The sequence below is a fragment of the Lates calcarifer genome, linkage group LG19, assembly GCF_001640805.2.
Source record: "Lates calcarifer isolate ASB-BC8 linkage group LG19, TLL_Latcal_v3, whole genome shotgun sequence".
NCBI lineage: Eukaryota > Metazoa > Chordata > Actinopteri > Centropomidae > Lates > Lates calcarifer.
The window spans coordinates 16,235,898-16,252,687 of NC_066851.1; the positions used below are offsets into that span (position 1 = coordinate 16,235,898).

Consider the following 16,790-nt stretch of genomic DNA (forward strand, 5'->3'; position numbering starts at 1 on the left):
GGAGAGTCAGGAACGAGACGGGTGGGGAACCTGGCTGGGTGAGGGGAAGAAGAAGAAGGAGGAGGAGGAAGAGGAGAGGATGAGTGAGTAAGGACAGACGAAGAGAGAGTGTAACAGATCTGACGTGGCAGGGACCTGACAGGTGAAAGCAGCTCGGTGTGTATTCAGGTCAGACACACACACACACACACGCTGCTACAACTATCCCTGTCTGTCCTTTCTGTCATGTATACAGGCCATACACGCAGAGGTACAGGAGATAATCGTGACTGCATTTTAACATAAAGGTCGTTTATTCACTCCGGCGAAATCAACTTGTCTAAGAATAGAAACCGCGGCCTTTATGATTCCGGGCTGTGAATATGTCAACTCAGTCTCACCACCTCCAGCCTCATGTGTGTTGCTGTAACAGATGTGTTGGAAGTCTGCTGAGAGTGGCAGAGGGGCATGCTCTGGGCGCTCAGACATCCTGTTCTTAACTAAATCTATTTCACTCAAGTAACACTGTCTTCTACTGCACAGAGCTGCTGCGTGCAGACGGCTGTTAGCACGGTTTTATCATCAACAACTGTCCACAAACAAAATGTTGTTTGTGGATGACATATGGAAACCTCTGTGCTATATACTCTACTCAGCAAATAGGGAACGTAATGCAACTAAACAAAATACAGTCATTTAATGAAAAACAGGTAGCAGAACAAATCTGGACAAAATAAGACAAATTAATAACAGAATAAATAACAAATAAAATACAACAAAAACATTCTTACAATAAAAATAAAAAGATCGTCCTCTTAATTAGTTTCTTTCTTATAATAAATGTAAAAATTGAGACCACATTTCAGAGGCTGTCCCTTTATAATCATTACCACTTGCCATTTAAAATAGACAATATTCCCATTAAGCAAAATTAGGCTTTGTCTGACAAAATCATCCTTAAGCTCTTGAACTGCTATATGCTGCAGTTTGTTCTCTCCCTCTCTTCTCTTTCATGTTTTGTAGAAGTACAGACATCTTGTTCATACTATGTCAGTAACTGCTCATATAACCTTTCCCTCTCACTTAGATGTGATGAAATGGTCCAATTATCCCTCGTCCTCCATTAGAGGGAACATAACTTACGTCGGGTTCACTGAGTTACAGCTCACCATCTTCACTATGACCCCGTCCACTTAACTCTTTGTCTTCACCTTTTACAACCGCAGTGCTCGGTCAGTGCACTGACATGATGCCATCACAGCACAACTTACATGAGTATCACAGCCAGGGCCGATTTCAGTGGCACTGGTAGCACGTATGGAAAAGAGAAGTAGACTGCAACAATAAAATAATGATGGACTGCAGTTTGTTTTCACTAGATACTTCTTAATGCAAGTGCAATTTTCAGCAAAGCTTATGATCTTCTTCTTATGAAACTGTCACAACTTTAATCTTATCACAACTTAAAATTTGACAAATCCTTGCTGAATATATATAATTTATCTCTATAATTTATTTATCTAAACAAAAAAAAAAAACAAACAAACCCACAGATCCACTCACCAACTCTGAGGTTCCCCTCGGCTCTACAGAGAGTTTTAGCATCTTTCAGCTCATTGTTTTGGTTTTACAGCCCACAACTTTTCTGCTCTGCTTCATTCTCACAGCTCTTGTGGTGTCATTTTTGGCCACAGGCAGCTGTTTCCACTGTACACTACCTAACCACATATAGTGATAATACTTTATGTCCTTGTGTTTACAACTTGATTCAATGGCCCCCAAGTGGCTAAAACACAGTTAATGCAGGTTTAATGAATTCATCTTTTGTGCTGTTCTCAGTCTCTGATGCTGACTTGCGTCCACTCGTGGCTTTTACCCGTTTGTATGTATGTTTACATGTGTGTATGGTTATCAGTGTCTGATGTGCATGGGAGACACGCTTGTCTGAGTGATGAGATGCATTAACATGCTTGTTAGTCACAGCCTGGACAGCCGTACACATGCAGAGGCACTTTCATATTGCTTGTACTACAAGTACAGTTGGGTGTATTCCTGTATCTGTGAGGGAGAAAGATGGAGAGTCTCTTAAATTGTATCAAAGTCCATTAGCTTCTCTCCCCCCATCTCTTTACTTTCTCACCCTCTTAAATCTCTCTCTATCTCCCTATTAAATCCTTCTCTCCCACTCTCACTCTCTGAATTCTGCATGTCTGCATGTCTCAAACATCTTTTCTTTGTCTCTCTCATCTCTCTTTGTATGTCACTTCTCTTTTATCCCTCCACCCTCCCCCTGTCATTTTGCTGCTCTTTTCTCTCTCTGTTCTCTCTATCTCTTGCATCCCACTCTTCATTAATTTACCTCTCTTTCTTCTGCCTGCCCCGCAATGCATTTCCCACATTTCAGCCTCCTACGACCTCCTATGTCTCCCTCCACTTTTCCTCTTTTATTCTTTATCTCTGGTTCCAGTAACCTCCATACTATATTTCTGATGTATCCCCTCAGCTTGTTTTATTTATTTTTTTTCCCTTATCTGTCTTTCTGTCTGTCTATCTAATGTGCATTGATTCCTGTGTGCTCACTCCCGCAGACTCACTTAAAGCCTGAATGGCTCAATCTGAGACCCCTGCCTGTAATTGAAGGCTTACTGAGAGCAATTTCAATCAGAAAGTCAAGCATGCCTTCGCAATCCAGGGTAAATAATAGTGGAGCAGAAGATAGGGCTTCACACACACTCACAATCACATCAGCATGTGTGACAAGTAGAGGGACACGAGAGGAACTGAAATGAAGACCTGGGTCTCAGCTGTCAAAATTCACCTCCACTCATCTCATCTCCTTTGTTTATACTAAAGCTTGTTTCATGTACTGCCTGGTACCAGGGGATAACCACTGCTTTTATGTAGTATGTTGGAAATCTTCTTTTTTTTTTTTAAGAAAATCTCCCCCAAAAAATATCTCATGTTGCCAGCAGCAAACTGGCACGAACATGCTGCAGAAGAGCCAAATTGTATGAATAATGCAATTGGGTTCTTCTTTTAACTTTACTCTCAGTGTCTGGTTTTATTGCACATGTTATTTGTTTGTTTCTTTCTTTCTTTCTTTGCTGTAGATGCATTGACTTGGAGTATTGCTCCTATATAGTATATGACTTTATATGCAAGTGGAAATAGGCTAACCTTCAAATGTGTGACAGTATATTTCAAGTCACAGTAAAATAAAATAGTCTTCAGATAGCTGCACAAGTTTATCATTTTCACTGTGTCTTTAATACAAAGTGTCATTTACACCTTTCTTACACTGTGATTTACTGGTTTATTTCACACAGTCACTGCACTATCTGTGGAGTAAAAAGATCTATTTTCAGTGATGTTCACTCTGAAAAAGGCCTGGACATTTCAACTACAATATTAAAGTAAAATAAACGTCTGGACTACTGTTATGGGCTTTACAATCTCTTCTAATGCCAAAGCTGCTTTCAAATATAAAGGCCTTAAGCAACAGATAAAGCAGAGATGTTTAGAGAGAACCAGTGGGGACAGCCCATACACAAAGGATTCAGAGAGAGAGGATGTTATGAAGAGTGAAAGTATGTCAGTGACTGAAATAAAATGCAGCTGAAGTGAAGGGGAGAAAGAAATGTTTTTTGCAAATGTCTCTGTCTTTTCCTCCAATTGCCCTCTGGTGGGTTTTAACACACATTTTGTGCATGGCTTCTTAGTGCACATTAACACACATGCAAAGGACACACACATGCACACAATGTGCTGTATGTGAAGTAGATGCCCACACAATAAGTTTGACTATGAAGGGAATCTAAAATGGGATGCTTCATATTCAATAATTCATTAATGGAGAGTGGAACAGAGGAAAGACATGGAAATTGTGAGGAAAAAAACAGAGAGAGAGTGAAGGAGACTGACATACAGTGGTCTGATAGAGAGACAGAACGAGAGTAATGTAGAAGTAGAGCGTGGTTAACCAACTATGATTTGTCTTCAGTAGTGTATCTCCCAAGGATATGAAGCGTGGGAGAGGAGATTTCTTAAAGGATAAGGCTGGTGTTGCTCTGTATTGTCAATAAATCCCATGAAAAGACCAAAACCAGCAATGTGGTGGTCGTCTCTCAGTGCTTTTTGACTTCACTACCTGCTCTGATAACGTAAATCTTTAAAAGTGTGTCACAAATAAAAGCAAAGTAACTTCCTAAAATGGCTTGGTCATTTAGTTTTAGCAAGCATCACTCAAATAGGAGTAAATAGTGTATTTGTTGGGGACTTTTTCAGTTGCAGATTAATATACATTTGGGCTATAACTAATATTTGCAGAGGGTAGACAGGGGTGTGGGAGATTAACTTTTAAAAAAAACTACAGTATCCATATTGATCTTAAAGAATGATGATCAATCTTAAGTGACCTCTCTAACTATCCAACAACAATTGTATGGATTGGCAGACAGTTTTGTACACAGACACAAAACAGTGTATTCTAATGACTTTGGTGACCCTCAGACTTTTCGTCTGGCGCCGACATGAGGTTCACATTTGTGGTTTTGAATGAAATGTTTCAACAACTACAGGATGAATTGCCAAGAAATATGGGTCAGACAGTCCCCACATCTCCCTTCAAGATGAACTTTAATAATTCTGGGAAGTATAGATGCTCTAAACTTCAAAGATTAACAGGGTAAAAAATGTAACAACATCAGGGTGTTAGCATCATTATATTAGCATTTCGCCAAGAGAACTAGTGTCCCTAAGCAGTTACCATGACTGTTGATTGTTACAGACTTGCAGGGCAAAAATAAAGGTCTGTGGCACAGAGGAATGAGCTCTATTGCAATACTTGATGGTAGGATTTGGTCTTTTCATGGGATTTGTTGACAATAATCGCTGTCTCAGACACACGTTTCATCATTTTCTGATGCAAAATTGCAGCATTCTTACACACACACACAATTTCACACACACATTCAGTGCATGCAGCGGTCTTCCTGTAAAGCCCTCTGATGTTTGAAGCTGCTTTCAGGAGGAGAGCCAAGGGAGACAAGCCTCTTCATCTGACTTCACATATTAGCTGGAGTCAGGGTGAGGAGAGGGAGTGAGAGAGATAAAGATGGAAAGAAAGGAAGAGAGAGAGAGAGAGCTGTGGGCACAGTGACCTATATATTCTGCAGACCTCTATTCACCAGAGCCAGCACTGTGTGATACAGTATCACACTGCACTGTACACACCTTCAGTCCTCCTCGCTGACCTTGGATTAGATCTGGCAGACCTCCATGGCTCAGATTAGGATTGGGGAAGATTGAGGAGGGAGTTTTTTTGTAACGTGTCCCTTCAGATCAGAGTACATCATAAGCAAAAAGGCTCCAGCCAGCAGTGCTCTATTGCATGTAGGGAAAATGAGCTCTGTTGGATTGGTTACAGGAGCTGAGTTATTGATTTACTTACTGCGAGATACTGCAGGTATCTACAGGGCGCTGAGGTAGCAGACAAATCAAAAACAAAAGTGACAGCTTAAAATCTATAGTTTAAACTATTCATGGTGCCAGATTCAATATTATTCAATGCAAAGTGAACTAGACACCTACATCTTTTCCAAACAAATCAGCAATGTGAAATAATACAAACAAATTGCATTTCCCTGCCCTGAAATAAAGTTTTAACCATGTCTTGTTAACATTTTAACAAGACAACCCTGTCAGAGCAGTGAGATGGTTACAAGACATCAAAGAAGTTATTTTGCTTCCTCTCAATTCACCTGATACAGCCATGCTTCCAGGTCTGAGAGGCTGACATGCTTTCTACAATAATGTTAACATGCTGGTGTTTAGCAGGTGTAATGCTGACCATGGTTTCTTTTTATAGTATAGCTGAAGCTGATGAGAATGTCATGAGTTTCGCAGGACTTTTGGTCATAAATAAAGGATGAGGATGAAATTTAAATTTTGACTGCTACATGAAAAGTCAGCAGATCATCAAAATCAATGGGATTAATCCTCTGGGGAACATGAATGATTATAGGAAGCTTCAGTCTGTCCTGTGCTTATGATATAGTTGTGGTGGACAGACCAACCACAACACTAACATCCATAGAAATGTGGCTAAAATTAGCTCCAAACCTGTCATATACCTCTGAGAGTGCATCCTACTCCTGCACCTGTGTTGCTGTTTCTTTTACCACGGATTGAGAAAAAGAGGTTAACGACAAATCTTAACTCCGCTTATACCTCCTCTGCCCCACAGCACTCATTCAGCAATGAAGAGAATAACACATTTCCTATGCCATCATCCTTTCAGAGTTGGCAACCCGCACTCATTCCACCTCAAGGGGCATCGCTGCCTCGTTTCTTCAATGTTAAGAGACACAGCAGAGAGACAGGGAAGGTGAGAGTCTGGCAGAAAGCAAGAGACAGATAGGGTGATAGATGTTTGTGTGTGTGTCTGTGCTTTTGTGCTCAAGTTTGACAGAGTAAACTTAATCTCATTAAATGATACTAAGCGAGTGAGTAACTATGGCGTCCTCAGAGAGTAAGATATATGAAACCGTGAAGAGGAATGGGGGTCAGGAGATCACACAGCAACATCGGCTTGTTTCTGTGCCGAACCAGACAAAACAATTCATTTCGGCACTTTTCATTAGGCTCATTTGACAGAGTGTGTGTCAGTTTTTCTGTGAGTGTGTGTGTGTGTGTGTGTGTGTGCATGTGTCCAAGTGCGTAGTCATTTTGTGGGAGTAAAGGCATCCCTGCAGCATGTTCTGTGTTCGCGTGAGCTCTCACTGCAGCTTTCACGCTAGCTACTGAAATCCAGGTCACATAACACACATCGTCCATAACTCATCGCCGACGTAACCTCTGTGTGTGTATACATGCATGCATGCATGTGTGTGTGTGTGTAGGCTACCTATGTGCCCCTACATACTGTATTTTTCTATGTACAATAAATTCCCCTGGGAGTGTAAATGCATCCAAGACAGGTATACGTTAGGATATCACAATTACAGCATAAGGAGGAGCCTTACTCTATGTCCGTATCCATGGCAACCAGACAAGGAAGTTCTCTGTCAAGCACAGAATGAGTTAACTATCATATATAACAAAGTAAAGCAGCAAATCTGCGTATCTCAGAAAGTGGGACTTGGGAGTTTTTTTTAAATATTTCTTTTTAAAATGACTGAAACCTTTAATTAATCATCATAATGGTTGCCAATTAATTTGATGTCAATTGACCACCTGACCACCTAATTGTCTCAGCTCTAATTTCATACAGGCCACAATCCTGCTGCTACAAGAAAAATTACTGAGGCACCTCAGTGAAATATTTGGCACAGTTAGTTCTCTGCTCAAATCTAACATCACTGAATTTACATCTGTAAACTATGAATATTGTAAGAATGTCTCTCTCTGTTTTATCAAGGCTGCTTCTTCTTTTTAATATTATCATAAGTATGTCCATTATCTTCAGTGGTATCTGTTTGTTCTATAACCAGTTCTTTGCTGACCCAGTTTCACCGCAGGTTCATTAAAGTTTCTTCTAATCTGGTCTAATCTAATCACATTTTCTACACAGTAAGTTATACAGACTTTAAAGGGAAAGGTAAAACCTTGGATCTTGAATGGGATATTTGCGCATGATCTGCAGGGTTTTACCAATCCAAAGAGATTGGTTTAGCTCTTGATTTACCAGGTAATTTGCCTTCCAAACCACATTCATGGTCATGAGCTTTAGGTAGTGACAGGAAAAAAGGAGACTGCAAATACAGGAAAATCAAATGAGCTTTCTGCATTTTTCTGTGCTCAGTGTGACAGACTGTACTTTAAGCCTACTGCCACCGCAAACCAGGCCCGCATGAATGGTAGAAAAGGAATGGATGGATGAATCGCAACCAGAGGGGTAATAAAAACTTACAGAGACTTCTAATCCCATAGAATAAGCAACACACTTTTGAGTTTTCTGAAATGACAGCAGCAGATGCTGACATTTTGTTGTTGTTGTTGGGTGACTGTATACCAACTGTGAACTGTGAACCAACTGTAGACGGTAAAAGCACTCATAAAAACCCTAATTTTAACCAGCATGAAGCCAGAAATTACTTACATTAGAGAGCAGAATAGTAGGAGTAAAACACACACCATCAGCCCTCCACTGCCTTCTTTCAGACGTAAATAAATGGTTCTGTTCCAGCATAATGTGACACAAGTGAACAGCAAGCTTGAATTTTGTCTGTTTCATGAGAACTCGGTGGTGAAAAAGCAGAGTATGAATGATGTAAAGGGTTGTATATACCCCTGGTAATTGAGTTGTGCTGATTTAACATGATGGGTAGCAGTTCTGCAGCTACAGCATTTGTAACCTAGAATTGGTAATGTGGTGAACTGGGTCAGGGTCTGTAGATTAGAGAACCAGAGTGACAGAGAAGCAGGGGAGAGGATATGAGAGAGAAAAGGGAAGAGGAAAAATAAAAACCAGCACCAAAAAAACAAGCAAACTTAAATTTTGCATGTTTTGAGTCTCTCTGGCATCAACACTGGAGTCATATTTAGTGGTTTTATTCTTTGGACTATTAAAATACTTCTGGGATTCACTGAGCTCTGTGGTCACTGAAATAAAAAATGTATTCATGACTAAGATCAGGGGGATACAGCGCAGAGGGATGGGGTTCCTGGGACTGTTTGCATGGGTCAGATCCTGTTGTAACAGGGTAAAGCCCCACATCCTGCTGATTCTCCATCAAATATTCACCGCCTCCTGCAGAGCTAACATTTAAACACCAACAGCTAGCAGAGAGGGAGGGCGGAGGGAGTGCAGGGAGAGCCGGATGGGGGCTGGGAAGGTTAAGGACATTCATAATCCAGAGCAAAGAGAATGCCTGCTCTTATAACCAATCCTCTATTTTGGGAAATGCCTGTCTGGGACACAGGGACAGGGACACCGAGCTACAGCTACATCAAAAGACGATGCTTTTAGGGCAGCGTTTGGCCATTTTATGTCTGAAAGGCCGACGAGACGTGGCTTCATTGTACATCTGTGAGAGAGAGGGTAGATGTGGATGTTCTTTGGGGGTGTAAGTGGAGTATTGAGACTCTTGAATTCAGGCCAAAGAGCCAAGTCTATTATTAGCTCCATCTAAATGCTGCCAACTGGAGCGTGCGCATGTGTGTGTGAAAACACATCAGCCATCAAAAAAAAAAAGAAAAGAAAAAAAAAACATTAAATCCAAAGAGCAATGTGTGCATGTCCTCACTCTGATACAGATTAGATGAGCACACGCACACACGCCGCATACTCATAATGAGATTTAAACATTCAATTCCATTATTTTGGCAGGGGGTGTGGTGTTAAAGGGCTAGGGTCGGGGCAGCTGCCTGGCTTTGCCATTTAGAGCGACTACAGGGTGATGCTGCTCTGACATCTGACAGCCCGAAACAAGCATGTGCGCTTGTGCTCCCATAATGCTCTCCATCTATTCTGGCTCTCCTCCGGAGGCTGAATGTGTGTCAGGGATGAATTTTGCATATGTATGAGAAGAGGAGGAAGAGGAGGAGGAGGAGGAGGAGGGAAGTGAGGGGGTGCAGGAAAGTGGAGCATCATGACCAGGAGTTTCTATTGATCCGCACAGGAGAGGATGAACCTGCACAGCTGCTTCACCTTCACTCTGACCTTTACACAAATGCACAGTCCAGATGACCCATTACATGCAACTACAGTAGTGTTGGCTCAGCAGTAATCAAACGCTGACACTGTTTACTTCTCCTGCCTGGTTTAAACCAATTAGATGTGTTTTCAGTTTGAACAGTGTTGGCAATTTTCTGTTCCATTTAGAGAGTTTGCTAAATAAACAGTCCCCATTGCATAAAAAAGTAATGGCATTCTGAGGGCTTTTAAAGTTTGGCTCGTCACACTTGTTCAACACAAACCTTTAATATGTGGTAAACATTTCTTCCAGATCATCACAGTTTCAGTGAAAAACGTGCGTTGATCGAGCACCCTGCTGGCCTCTGGGTTTTAGGCATTGACCGCAAACGTCAACATCTCTGGTTCAAATCCTGCTCATTTCCTGTCATCTATCTACTGTCAAGGTATAAAGTGCAACCAGACCATTGTCCATGGAGCTTAAATATGTAGCGAGACACATTGCCTTGTCTCCTTTCATGCAAACATTAGCAGTATGACAAATATTCAGCTGTAACTACCAAAAATATGACAAATATCAGAGTAATTTCAGTGCTTACAAGAAAGTATTAAAGTAAAACCAGGGTGTTTTCCTTTAAACATAACTTGAAGCTACTACACCAAGCTATGTGTTCTTTTATCCAATTACTAAAACTAATAAATCAATTATCTTTTCCAGGTCTGAACACAATCTAATTCTCTCTTTATGATAACTTGTACAAAAGTCTCGCTTTGCTGACCTTGATGGTACTTGATAATGTGCTACATGCAAACATGATCAGAAAAGACAGCAGTACGGGCGTGTTGGTGCACATTTCTTACCTCTCCATAGTCGGTTGTGACCACAAGGGTTCCATCTCCACAGGAGTTTACAGTGGCGGGAACAAGCTGCTCCTTCTCTTTGACCCAGACTCGGGCCCCCTGGATCACACAAACACAGACAGAAACTGAAGTTAAGCACTGCAACTCAGATGTGTCAGCAGAGTTTAAAATACATGATTATCTCCTTGTGGTTTTGGACCTGAAATGATCAATTTCTCACTGATATATCACAATCATTCAGTTTTATAAAACTTAAAAAACATGTAGATATGATCTTCTGACGATGCATGATGAGATGTTCAAAGAGAGATAAAGATAAAGCACATTGTCAACTAATTATTTGCAGAGAATGAATCTGTTTTACCTATTGCGTGTAGCACAGTACACAACTGTACAGTTCCTCCTGTGTTTGTCTGTATGATGAGTGTGCATGGGTGCACAGACAGATGTCACAGATGTGTTTAATGGCAGACAAAGACTGTAACATCTGGATTTTCTATCGAGGTGAAGCAACAGCGCTCAAAATCTGTGTGTGTGTGTGTGTGTGTGTGTGTGTGGTTGTCTCAGGGTCAGAGGAAGTGTGCTCTTCCTGAACCTTTTCCACATAGACAAAACCCTCTTTCACCCAGTTGCTGACCTCTGACCTCAAACCCCTAAAAAGGGGCACAGTGGTGGGATAGAAGAGAAGGAAACAAGAGTACTTTACTACTGTAAAGACAGTTTAGTGTACTGCATGAATACTGGATCATCACAATGAATGCAATCAACTTTATATTCAAATCTGTAAATCAAAGATAAATAGTAATCTTGAATATATTCCAGAGTTGAATCCAGGTTTTACAACACAAAGAGAACGTGTTTGCTAGCTTGAAGGGTAACACTTTAATTCGAGCCCCCATAAATTACCATCCATAAACATTACTACAACAAATGCCAAACAATCTCAGGGTTCTGCTGAATATTTTGGTGTTTTGTGGCGATGGTCAGACAAAACAAGATATATGAAGACATCACATTGAACTTTCTCTGTTGTTAATCATGAAACCTTGAGCAGCGGATCAAGTGGTCAGACTGTCTACTGGAGAAGCAGTGAGGCTTTTGACAGTAGCGTTAATGAACGAAGGATTGTCATGTTACAACAAAGTTTCCTGGCATAATTACTCAAGTGTGAAGACTGAGAAGGGGTTTGAGCCTTGAAAAGACGCCAGATGTGTGCGTCTGAATGAACTGAGCAGCAGAGGAGGGGTGGAAATGAATTGTTTTAGCAACAGATGGTCCCACACCCCCGAGCGTTCCCTGACAACCTTTATCTCTTTCATTTTCCTCTCCTTCTCTCTCTCTTTTTTAGATCTCTTTGTGCCTTTTTCTTGCACTCAATCTGATACACACACACACACACACATAACACACACACATGGATGATAATAGAAAACCAGTCATGCCCCAGGCTATGGACTTAACCAGGCAGAAATCATTCAGACACACACACAGATACATAGAGTATACTATATATACACACTGCTGGGTAGCTCAGGGTGACGCTTAGGGGAGAGAACGTCAGAATGCCTTTGGATACACATTTTAACACTGCTGCCTTTCACCCAACATAAACACTTGTCTTCAAACCTTTGCATTAGTGGTACAGATTTTTGTTCCTTAGGAGGACCCTTCAACTCAAATCTTACCTTTAATTTTGAGTCCCACATGCCTTATCATGCCTTAATCTTAAAGCTTAACCTAAACCAAAAAAATGAACACAGCAGCCACTGTTGCCACATGTGGCATTTACAGAATAATAACACACTTGATTTCCCTTTATTTTCCAAATTTAGTTTGAGTAAGTTGCTTTAATATTTATCAGTGGGTGATTTGACTTGACTATGGTGTAATATGGGAAGTATGGTGACCCAACTAAACAAAAACAAAACTAAATATAAGACAAACTAACACTCACATACATTATCTAATGTGATCTTATTTAAACTAATATATCCACTCCAAAACAGCATCAACAAATTAGTGCACAGATGGTGTGAGGGTGAAACTGTTTGAGTTCAACTCACTGCATGTTACATTTAATGCCAATTCACTCTAATCTTTCCATGAACAAGCCTCATACATCTAGAACCATTCTGACGACTGAAAATTTCAAGAGCCTCCTCTGCTCTCTCTCCTCCTCTCTGTTCTCCCCTCAGCAACTCTCTATATATAGCGCCCTCATCGCTCCTCTAGATCCTCTCTCTCTCTCTTTGCAGTCAGTCAACCTGTCTCGTCCCTAAGTCTGGCTCGTCCGCCTGTCAGATTCCAGCGCACAGAGGCCTCGTAATGGTGACGATGCTGCGATTTGACCCGATGACCTCCCCAGCCCGAGGCTCTAGGCTCACAGTTCACCAGTACTTCACTGCATCCTGTTTTAACAGATAAAACAACCTCTGACCCCACTTAAACCTCTAACACTGGTCCCTCAGCTCTGGCCTCTTATGGTGCATAAACACACAAACTCTTTCTCTCCTCAATTTCTCCTTTCGCTCTCAATAAACCAGAATATAATGCTTTCTGTCTTACTCTCTATCTGTCTCCTCTTTAAGTAAATTGGTCTCTAGTTCCAGATCAACGTACTTTGCCTCATCTATGTGCAATCTCTGGGGCGAATACAACGAAGGGGAGACAGTGGGTTATAAATGACCTGCCAGCATTACAACCTACACCCACCAACACCCTTATACTCTTCCTCCTCCTCCTCCTCCTCTCTGTGTCCTCGTCCCCTCCCCCCTGTCTATTACTGGTCCAGGCAGGCAGGAATGGCCATGCATGACAACAAACTCTGGGTCTTTCACTGTGTAAAACATTTACGCCTTTCCCCCTTTTCCATGCTCTATGAAATTCAAACCGGACACCACAGTCAACCCCCCCCCAGCTCCGTCTATCATCTTTTCGTCAGGCTCCATTAAACCCCATCTAACTTCAATTGTCACCTAAGCCTCAAACATGACCTCTGACCTCACATCTCTGACCCTGCTCTCTGACCAACAGGAGCTGAAAGAAAACCAAAACACCCAAATAACTCAAGAAATGCCATGTGCTGAATTTCTTTGTGCAAGTCGAGAGTAATTCATTGGTGCAGTTGTCCAGTTGTCAGAAGTCTAATTTAAGTATATGTAATTCCAAGTAGGCTACACTGAATGACTTTATATCTCCACTCAGACATTTATCCTCCCTCCTGACTGGATGAACGCACCACTTGTTCAAACCTGCCAGCTGTTCTGGAAGCATTAGATTTATCAGTTTCAGGATGAATATGAGACAATACGATTGCAGAATCATGCTTCATATATTTTCAAATAGCTGTTTGAAAGAACCAATTGAGTGTGCTAAATGTGCATTTGTGGCCTGGTTTTGAATCTTATCTTGGTTTTTACCTCATTTGTTTTCTGCTCTGGGTAACATATATCATCCATCCATTATCTATACCACTTATCCGTTAAGGGTCGCGGGTCGCTGGAGCCTATCCCAGCTGTCATTGGGTGAGAGGATCGCAACATATATAGACAAGCAACCATTCACATTCACACCTACAGGCAATTTAGAGTTATCAATTAACATTGCACTTAAATACTATCTATATATCTCATGTAAATACACATGATAAAACACATCTTACATGGTCACCACTAACTCTGAAATTCATATATTCTGTCATATATTCAATATACAGATAATATGTATAATCTGAAGGCCTCTATGCCGAGGGAAAAGCAGCCAGATTGATGATACTGAGAAGAAAAAAGAAAAGAAGAGCTATTAAGAAAATTCTGAAAATCTAATAATCTTTCATTACTGAAGACACAAAAGGGATCATCCCCAGAGCATTTGGCCCAGACGCCTGAACAGCTGTATGTGTGTGTGTGTGTGTGTGAGTGTGTATGTGTGATAAAGGCCTTGTTTCTGCTTGGGTGACCACATGGACGAACGTGCCATTTGATTTAGGCATCGCCCTGGAGACAGTCTCTGATGAAGGACCCCTGCCTCTGAGAGACACTCATGCCCGAACAAACACTAGTGAATCCTTGACACAAACATACAGTCAGTGTCTGCAGGCATACACAGACACTGCACATTCAACAGACAATAAACTGAACATCAATACACCCTGTTATATACAAACACACATACATATACGTACAAAACTAATACTATCTTAAGTATTCTTAAAGAGAAAGAGATGTTTGCCCCGATGGATAAAAAAGAGGGATTATGGTAAAGAGAGGGAGAGAGATGAAGTTACATTAAGAGCAAAACTTTTACACTTTGGGGAATAAACACACATACACACAAGCAGAACAACTGAAGTGAAATGCAAAAAGTTTGTAGCCAAAACTTGTTTGTTTTTTGTTTTTTTTGTTTTGTTTTTTTTGCTTAGCTGCTTTTTCAAAACATAAGAGCACCACAGATGGATGACAGAAGCTAATACTCGCTTCTCCTCTCATATACTGTTTCTACTTACAGCACACTGTAGCACTAAGATTCTGCATGTATTCATTGCCCCAAGCTGATATCATACAGTCTTACACAGTTTGCAACCAGGATATCATCAAGACTCATCATGCACTGTGACATGCAATAAACTTACATGATTGTTGCTGCACAGTCCAAAAGCATCTTACAGGTCTACTGTCATGTTAGTAGCTCTGAGAGACTGTACTTAGGCACAGCAATGCTTCAAGCTAAATGCTAATTGCAGCATGCTAACATGCTCACAATGACCATGCTAACAACAGTGATGTTTAGCAGGTACAGTTTTTACCATGTTCACTGTCTTAGTTTAGCATGTTAGCATTGCCCCCCCCCTCCTGAGAGACTCTGTTTTTTTGGTGATTATTAGTCCTCTTGTGTTTTCTGTGACTTTTGTTTCTGGTGTGTCTTTTGTGTTTTCTGTTCCTATCTTATTTTGGTATTCTGTTTCCTTTCCCACTTCCTGTTTTATTTTGGTAATAATTTCCTGGCGTGTCATTTGTGTTTTCACTTCTGCCACACGTGTTCTGTCTCATCTGTGTCTAATCTGTTCATTAGTCCTTGTGTATATATAGTCTTGTCTGTGCCCTCTGGTTTGCTTTTCTCCTGCTCCTGTGTACTCCTGTTTTCCTACCAGTTTTCTATGGACTGTAATTTGTTGGATTTCCTCTCTCTCCTTTCTCGAACAGTGAATTCTTGGCTCTTCTTTTGTTCTTGCTGGTCAAAATAAATAACTGGACTGCCAGTCAGCCTCAGAGTCTGCATTCTGGGTGCGTCTTATGTTTCCCGAGCTCCTAACATGGCAGTAACATTTGCTTATTCGCTCTACACCCAGCACACAAGCACAGCTGAGGTTGATGAAAATGTCCTATTTTGCAGGGGAACCAAAGTATTAATCTACTGAAATTTTTACCTGATCATGGTGCCAGATAAAATCAGAGAATTGTAAAAATTAATCCTGAATTTATTTTCACGCAAGTCCATTCAGTGTTGACACATCCTACTCAGAAACACAAATGTAAACCTCATGGTGAAGCTAGAGGAAAAGTCAAAGTCAGTGGGATATGTCCTCTGTTGCCTGTGAATGTCTGCACAAAATTTCATGTCAACACATTTAATAGTTTGTTGAGATATTTCAGTTTGGATCAAAGTGATGGACACTGCCATCACTAGAGCCACATGGTTAGCTGGCTAATAAAAGAAGAAATAAAAGGAAAAAGGAAAAGACAAACTAAAGGTACATAAATGAATATCAGAGTCACAAAGAGAGAAAAGGAATGACTCACAGTAACAAGGGCATTTATGACAACCTGGCTTTCATCAACTGACTGAGGAGACAGAGAGGACAGGAAAACATAGAAAACTGGGACAATAGAGATAGGAAATGCACAAAAACTGGAAAACTGGTACCAACACAAAGTAGAGGAGGCTGAAGAAGACACAGAATGACACAAACCAGATGCAGATGAATAAATGATGACAGAAACAGCGGACCAGTCAGCAGCTAATGGAAGATAACTAATGACCAGCATGGAGGTGGGAGGACACAGTGGGGTCTCTGGAGACCAAAGGTCACGGGTGCAAATAGAGATGACTCTAAATGTGAGTGTGTGTGTGGCTCAGCCTGTCAGCTTCAGCAGACTCATTAACTACTACTACTACTTCAGCCACAATGTTAAAGCAGCACCTGATACACACCCAAGAACCAATGATTAATAATTCATCATTTTCCAAATCTAGCTGCCTCTCTTGTTTACTCTCTCTGTTTTGGCGCTAAAGACAGAATACTTGGTTGGTAAAAAAT

The 16,790-nt window shown here is 41.0% G+C and overlaps 1 protein-coding gene across 1 annotated transcript in view; it reads right to left on the reverse strand.

The window, feature by feature from the left end:
* myo10l1 (myosin X, like 1) overlaps positions 1–16,790 on the reverse strand; it is a 47,927-nt gene that overhangs the window by 22,597 nt on the left and 8,540 nt on the right. The window contains 1 exon segment of the mRNA XM_051078256.1: positions 10,475–10,573. Within this exon segment, the coding sequence (XP_050934213.1) occupies positions 10,475–10,573 (99 nt within the window).